The 7,424-nt window shown below is 36.2% G+C and overlaps 3 protein-coding genes across 9 annotated transcripts in view; 1 reads left to right on the forward strand and 2 right to left on the reverse strand.

Annotated features, from left to right (window-relative positions):
- Nucleotides 1-371: 371 nt before the first annotated feature.
- LOC107008460 (glutathione transferase GST 23-like) lies at nucleotides 372-1,455 on the forward strand. Its single transcript, XM_015207506.2, has 2 exons — nucleotides 372-807; nucleotides 908-1,455. The coding sequence occupies exons 1-2, from the start codon at nucleotides 493-495 to the stop codon at nucleotides 1,268-1,270; spliced, it is 678 nt and encodes a 225-aa protein (XP_015062992.1). The 5' UTR covers nucleotides 372-492; the 3' UTR covers nucleotides 1,271-1,455.
- Nucleotides 1,046-5,558, reverse strand: LOC107008459 (pentatricopeptide repeat-containing protein At5g27460). Its single transcript, XM_015207505.2, is given in 6 exon segments — nucleotides 1,046-1,183; nucleotides 2,217-2,424; nucleotides 2,593-4,009; nucleotides 5,106-5,352; nucleotides 5,434-5,511; nucleotides 5,513-5,558. Coding segments are annotated over 4 exon segments (1,590 nt in total). The 5' UTR covers nucleotides 5,539-5,558; the 3' UTR covers nucleotides 1,046-1,183; nucleotides 2,217-2,424; nucleotides 2,593-2,770.
- Nucleotides 5,559-5,974: 416 nt separating this feature from the next.
- LOC107005134 (chaperone protein dnaJ 1, mitochondrial) overlaps nucleotides 5,975-7,424 on the reverse strand; it is a 22,919-nt gene continuing 21,469 nt past the window's right edge. For 2 of the 7 annotated variants that reach the window (XM_015203719.2, XM_015203673.2), the window contains exon 20: nucleotides 5,975-6,519. In XM_015203719.2, coding sequence (XP_015059205.1) covers nucleotides 6,423-6,519 — 97 coding nt within the window. In that variant the 3' untranslated portion in view covers nucleotides 5,975-6,422. Of the gene's footprint in view, nucleotides 6,556-7,036; nucleotides 7,206-7,424 lie in introns of all 7 variants that reach the window. The other 5 variants (XR_001454893.2, XR_001454891.2, XM_015203947.2 and 2 more) reach the window with 5 other exon arrangements.

Consider the following 7,424-nt stretch of genomic DNA (forward strand, 5'->3'; position numbering starts at 1 on the left):
ATTTTATTTTCAAAAAATTGCATCAGATCAAAATTAGATAAACAAATTGAAACGGATGGACAGATAGTTAGTGATATATCTTGTTTGGCAAATGAAAACACTATTGTTTTCTTTGGACATACTGAAAATAAAATAAATAGAATGTGTGGCAGATGGAATAATCACAAAACTATGTGAACAAGATAGCAGAAACCGTCATTTTCCGATGAGATGAATAATGAATTTTTTAAGAGAAAGGAACGTTAATTAGCATTGAAAAGTCAAGAGAATCAATCTTCTTGACAGTTTATCTTGACACGGAAGTACTAAAGTACCTTCTAAGAAAGTGGTAAACAACTTAACATTAATGATTTCACACTTAATTATCTCAAGACTTGTAATATGCCAACATTTGGCAACAGACTTAAAGCCCACTTTGGCCTCTACACAGCAAGAATTGTACCACTATATAACAAAAGAGATTGAGTACCCTCTACATAGCAAGAATCAGCAATGGCAAGTGAGAAAGTGAAATTGCTTGGATACTGGGCAAGCCCTTTTGCTCTGAAGGTTCATTGGGCACTGAAACTGAAAGGTATTGAATATGACTACCAAGAAGAAGATCTCTCAAACAAAAGTCCTTTGCTCTTGCAGTACAATCCAGTTCATAAGAAGATTCCTGTTTTGGTTCATGATGGGAAACCTATTGCAGAATCACTAGTCATACTTGAATACATTGAAGAGACATGGAAGCACAATCCACTCCTCCCTGAAGATCCTTATGAAAGAGCCAAGGCACGTTTTTGGGCAAAATTTGTTGATGACAAGGTAATAACCAATATTCAAATATGATAGAATCCATTCCTGTTACTTGTTTATCATCTTGCAGCAAATCACTGGATCATTCATGCTCTTTCTTTCTTTACAGTGTGTGCCAGGAATATTTGGTACTTTCGCCAAGGTTGGAGAGGAGCAGCAGAAGATAGCAAAAGAAGCTCGTGAGAGCTTGAAAATTTTAGAGGGTGAACTAGGCAAGAAACGCGTTTTTGGAGATACAAAAATTGGTTTCATGGATGTCGCGTCTGCTTGGATCATCTGCTGGGCTCAGATTGTTGAGGAGGTTGTGGATATCAAACTTATTGATGCTGAGGAAATGCCTTCACTTGTTTCATGGTTTCAGAATGTCCTTGAAGCTGCTCCTATTCTGAAAGAGTGTACACCGCCCAAAGACAAATTGTTAGAGCATAACAAAGGATTTCACAAGATGTTGGTTGCTTCAGCACCATCTTAAAATCTAAAATCTGTTCCTATGTATGAAGATTTTACTAAGTATGATTATATGACAAGCAATCTTTTCGATGAGTTTGATGACACGTAAGATTTTGTGTTTTGCCTATCAAATACAATTGTGGGGAAATAAGGGCATACCGCATATGCATCTATGATCATGATATTATATAAGTCATTTTCTGTAAATTCGAGAAACTTCAACTATTTAAATGTAAGGAACATTGCACCTTGATAAAGAACGAATGCCTGACTGTCAATATGCCACGCAAAATTTGAGTTACTTTTTAAGGATATGCAAGTAGAGAATTTCATTGTAGTTAAGGGGGGAGGGAAAAAGGGCTGTGAATGTTAAAAGAAACCCAGCATTGGCACATATGTAAGCTGCAAAGGACCAGAGACTTTGAACCATAATATAATCAACCATTCATGAGGAAGCAACCCTCATACATTAGTAAGGCTATACAGATCAAAATATACATTCAGCTTGCATCCATAAGTGATCTTACACCTATTTGTTCAAAATCACCCTTAGTACTACCAATCATCTCTATAAAGAACCAGGTAACTCATCCATATCATCTCTATCATGAAACGATTCCATATTAGTTTGGTAGGCATCAAGAACATAGAGTGTCACAAAAAAATTTAGGAGCTATTTTCTTTGGACAAGCCAAAAAAGCCTCAAATTGAAAGAAATATCATAATAGAACTACGACGTGCATGAAGTTCAGTAATGCAACAGAAAATGTAAAAAGACATGCTTTTACTGAAGCTTCATCATCCTGTTGTAAATAATAAAACTCTAGCATTATTCATATGGAAGGGAGAGACTGAACAGAGACACTAAAGAAGCTTGCTAGGGTGAATCAAGCTAAAAGTGTAAATGATAAGAACACATCTCAAGATTGATTTTTCAGAAAAAAGTTGAGATGTCCACCGATGCTTACATCTTACAGTGGACATAGAGGTTCAGATGGTGCACAGAGTAGATTAAGAGCAGTACATTTGATAAAGCTGCATCTTCATCTTAAACCTGGACTATGCACAGGAAAATCATCTATCATAATAAAGACTTTGGTCCTGGCTGGTAGACTGTTTGCCTTTAATAAGATATTCAGATATCATTTCTGGAAGTTCATACGCGAATATCAAATGCTGAAAGTCTCAAGTATCATGAAAAACAGTTAGTAGAATAAATCTACACTCTGGATATATAATAGAAAATGCAGAAGCCATAATCTTTCACCGAGTTACTGATATTGCAACTTCCAAGTGCAAGGGAATCATGAGAAAAGAGAGTAGTTTAATCAAACAAAAACTTACCAGTCGCTGCAGGATGCAGTCCCAAGAAATCACATCCACTGTGCTCTTCGTATTTCAAGCCGCAGACTCAGAGTTAGCACCAAGTGACAAAAAATTGTTCAACATGCTCGACATTCTAACCCATCTTTTGCCCAGGTATATAAAGCACAATCAAAGTACCACTATGGATTTTCAGTTCTCAACAATGCAGAACGCCTGAATAGATGGCAGAGGTCTCATCATCCACGTCAATTCCATCATTCTGCATCATTTCAAGGATGTACAGTGGACTTTCTTCTCTTGAGATTTGCATTCTAAGCAATGACTTGTACACTTGCAAATTAGCAGGACCAAAATGTCTAAGAGTTGTAAGAAACTCCATAGCCTTCTCAAAATTTCTAGTTTCTTCGAAATATTCTGAAATTGCGACAACAATACTTGATGATGGCCTCCATTCATAATGTTTTAGAGCAGCAAGACCACTTTTCAAGGCATCGATAGCTTTATCCATTTTTTGACTTCTTATCCATCCCTCCACCAATATCTCCCAGGTTTTAGAATTTGGACATCCACCTTTCTCCAACGTGCGATAATGTAATGATTCAGCTTTTTCGACCGACCCATTTCTCATGTATACACCGAGAAGTATGTTGGAGACTCTTATGTCATATGTCCTGCATTGAGACTCCCATTCCACAAAAATTCTCTCGGCCTCTCTCATGTCACCAAGCTTGACCAAAGACGACAAGATACACATGTAGTTGGCACAAGTTAACGGGGAGTTTACTGCTTTAGAAGCTTCCCAGACCCGATGTACTCCATCTTTGTTCTTCAAAGAAGCATACTGCGTAATGAGAAAAAAGTAAGGATAGTGATTACTGTTGGATATTTTCTTTTCAGCAGTTTTTAGGGCCAAAACTGCCTTGTCCGCGAGTCCTGCTTTCTTATAAATATTTGCTAATGTAGCAAAAGCGCTCCATCCCACTTCTACATTTTGGTTACTCAGCATCTCTTTGTATACCATCTCTGCTGATTCAACCCCAGAGAGCTCCCCACATGCGTCCATCCAGAGATTATAGGAGAGGACGTTTAAGGTTATTCGGTTTTGTTTCATTTGCAGGATGACTGATGGAACTTTCTGGTACTGAGATGTGGCCTTATAAAGCTTCATCATCTCATTAAACGGATGAGGGCTCAGAGCAAGTCCCAACTTGTTTATCTTTAGCATGAAAGCTTCAGCCTTCTCAGTGGACCTTTCTTCAACATAACAATGAAGAAGAGGGAGGGAAGCAGCTTTCAGCGAAACAGTGCTTGTTAAACTCTCAAAATATCTTTCAGCTTCTATTAAACCGTGTTCTTTAACAGTTAATTCCTGTCGCCTGGCATAATCATAAGGTGACATCTGAGAACAATGTTGAGTTTCCATCCAGTTAAGTATCTGCAAATAAATATAAAAAAAGAAAGATACACATTATTGTCTCCGCTAATTGCACAAACAGATCAAAATGAGGAGATATTTCAGAAGAAAAGGTTTCATAGTCCTTGTGTAAAATACCCACCACATTTCTTTTTTCTCCTCATACTCCAAAATAAAAGTTGAGCAAGTCAATCCTTACTTTACCAATTTCTCAATTATTATGTAGCTTACGGAATTAAAGGATAATATCAACTTATCGCCAGTACACATCTATCAAACAAGTAGATTACAGATTAGTGGATCGGTTTCTTTTTTGGTATGCTCTTTCAAGAAACTCAGGTCTTTTTGTAAGATTCTCCACTTTATCTCACACCCGGTATGCAGGGTTCTGACCACATCAATAATAATTTACCTTCATAAGAAGAACAAAAGTAGTAGTACAAACCACAAAAAAATTCAAGCTCCCAATTATGTCCCTCAAATTTACAACCGAACAAAAGATATTCCTATCAGCATCTCAAAAAGAAAACTATTGATTCATTCTATCATCTCAAATAACCTTATTACAGCATATAATCAAGCACCCAAAAGATGAAGTTCCTAATATTTTTTCAAAAAAAAGATATTTCTATGAGCATTTAAAATTAAAAAAAAAAAATCAAGGAAATCATTACTATTTTGCTAATACTATAGACAAAACCCTTCTTTTTTTGGGGGTTTCACATCCAGTGTCCGATCCTTGGAGCCCAACTAATCTGAATTTTCACCGGGCCCATTTGGGGTAACACTCTCTACCAAGGATTTTTCCATACCAAGAGTCTGAAACTGAGACCCCCGGTTACGGAGGAGGAGCATCTCCATCCACTGCACCACATCCATTGTTGTGACAAAAGCCATATTAATCAAGTAATAGTGACAACAAAAGAAAATTCTTAATTTTTTTCTTCCAAAGAAATTAGGCACAGCATTAGAAAAGCTCAAGGAAATTACAGTATCATTTTGACATTTTTAACTTAACCAACCATACTAAATCACATAATCAAGCACCCAAAGATACAAAATTCAACAAATTCAATTTGTTTAATTAAAAAAAAAAACTGATGAGCAAATACAAAACCTCCAAAGCAGGTCCAAATCGACGTCGTTTCATGAGCTGCCGTATAATCACCCTAAGCTCGTTTAGACAAACTCTACGGCCTTCATCCACCCAATTCTCTAGCACACTCCTCGTCGGGTTCACACCCGATGAAACCACCTTCAAAATTCGTTTTTTCAAATCACCCCCACCGGAATAACTTCCGTTAATCGGCGTCGCTTTGTTTGTAGAGTATGATTGTGACAGCACAAATCTCCATGTCCAAGAGCTTCCAAAACATGTACAATGATTCCCATGAGAGCGTAGAAATTACAGAATTGGAACAAAGAGAGAAAAGGGTGTTAATTACCTGTGAAATCTTGAAAGATTGAACCCAACTGGTACCTTGAATTGCATTTTCGGAGAGTGTGTTCTTGTTGCTTTTGGTATCTTGTTTTGAGCTTTGGAGAATCATATGTTTTTGACGGTACAGTTTAGTCCCTAATGTATGAATTTTTTCCTATTTAAAATATATATATATATACATTAAAATAAGAATATTTGAGCTTTTTAAATAATTTTGCATAATTCAGTATCAAGTATATTTTAATAATCAAACAAATGTTTGATTGAGATTCTCTAAACTGTTCTTTTAATACAATATCAAGTATATTTTGTAGCTTCAATTATTTTTATTTTCAATGTCAATTAAAATAGTAAGCGCGATTCAAACATCATAGTATTACTCATTAATGTGTGCATAACACATGTTTGACATACCATATGGCGAAAATGGATATGAGTAAATAATAGAATGAATTTGAGCAACTTTTATAACTTTAGGGCATATATGAACCCATGGTAATATTGAACTTTTTCAATAAATGCAATTAATTAATTATTACAGAGAATAGCGGAAAAAGAAAGTTATATTTTTCAGTCCCCCAAAAACAAATAAAACATATAGAACATGTTAAAGAGTACAACTGGAACTATGCAAAATTCCAGAGACTTATCAGTAATTCTCTACAATTTTTGTAGGTAGAAAATACAGGGACACTTCTATGATATACTGAAACTCTCAACTTTCTCATAAAAGGCCTTGGATAAAATAGGCACTTCCTTTTTTATTTTGAGAACTATATAGGCATGTTAAATGCTAGTATATAATCTGAACTCGACGATAAAAAATGACTCTACCATGTGTATGTGATATAGCTACCAGGACTGTAGATGTTTGGGAAGTTCTCTCCAGATCAGATTGAAGCCGGAGACTAGCAAACTCTGTGCAGGTATGATGTTGAAAGCAGCTGAATCAGGGATTCTTGTATCTGCCTAGGACAGCTGACGCCTCCACAATCATAGTGTTTTGATTAACAATAGAAGAATCACTATCAAGAGTGAGAATTCAACCACAAACTTTGGGTTTGATACGCGTTCAAGCAACTGCTGCCACCTGTAAGTTCAACCAGTAGAGAGCTGCTGGTAAAGCCTGTTAACCATTTCCAGAATGTTCACCACATTCAGAATGGTGACTATACAAGCAGAGACGGTCAAAGCGAGAAAACAATAAAGCATTATGCCAGCTAGATGATATTGTGCAGCCAATCTCCAGTAAATAAAGATGTAGGTTATGTAAATTGTATATAGATTGTTTACCATAGCTCCAGTTTTAATACAGAAACAGTATAAGCATTCATGATAAGAGAGCATACGAGGACATTTCTTGAACTCTGAGAACACCCTCACCCCCACCCAACCAACCCCTCAGAAAGAAACAAGGAGAAACTATCTCGTGTTCCAGTGACTAATAAAGAGCTTGAAAGATATAATATCAAATTTGTATAAAACTCTGACAAGTAGCAAAGTTCTAATACTCTCTTTTTCCACCAATAATAAACACAAAAACATTTTAACATAATGCCAAAAGAAAAAGGGTCACATGAAAACAAGAAAGGGATGAGGCATTCTACCCGAGTTCAGGAAGGACATGATTTACGAAACCTACCACAATAGAATCCAAAAAAGAAAAATAAGTGGAAGTGATGCAACAAACTTAATGGACAGCCGAAAAGAGATAAAAACACATAGCTTCAAGGCTGTATACAAGATTTTGCTAACCACCTACTGGGTCTGGCCTACCTGAAAAAGGATTACATCAATCCCGATCATAAAATTCTTGCCAAAATTAGAATACACCTCCAAACAAATGGTGAAACCAACTGATATAGTTAGTGAAGTTCAATGAGTAGTTGAAATCGCTAAGCAAGGATAATTTTGATCACGTATTTACGGTATAGCATAATAACTGGAAAGAAGGCTAACCCCATTATCTCCGGTCTTTTTTTTTTTTTTTGGGCG

This window comes from Solanum pennellii, chromosome 1 (genome assembly GCF_001406875.1).
Source record: "Solanum pennellii chromosome 1, SPENNV200".
NCBI lineage: Eukaryota > Viridiplantae > Streptophyta > Magnoliopsida > Solanales > Solanaceae > Solanum > Solanum pennellii.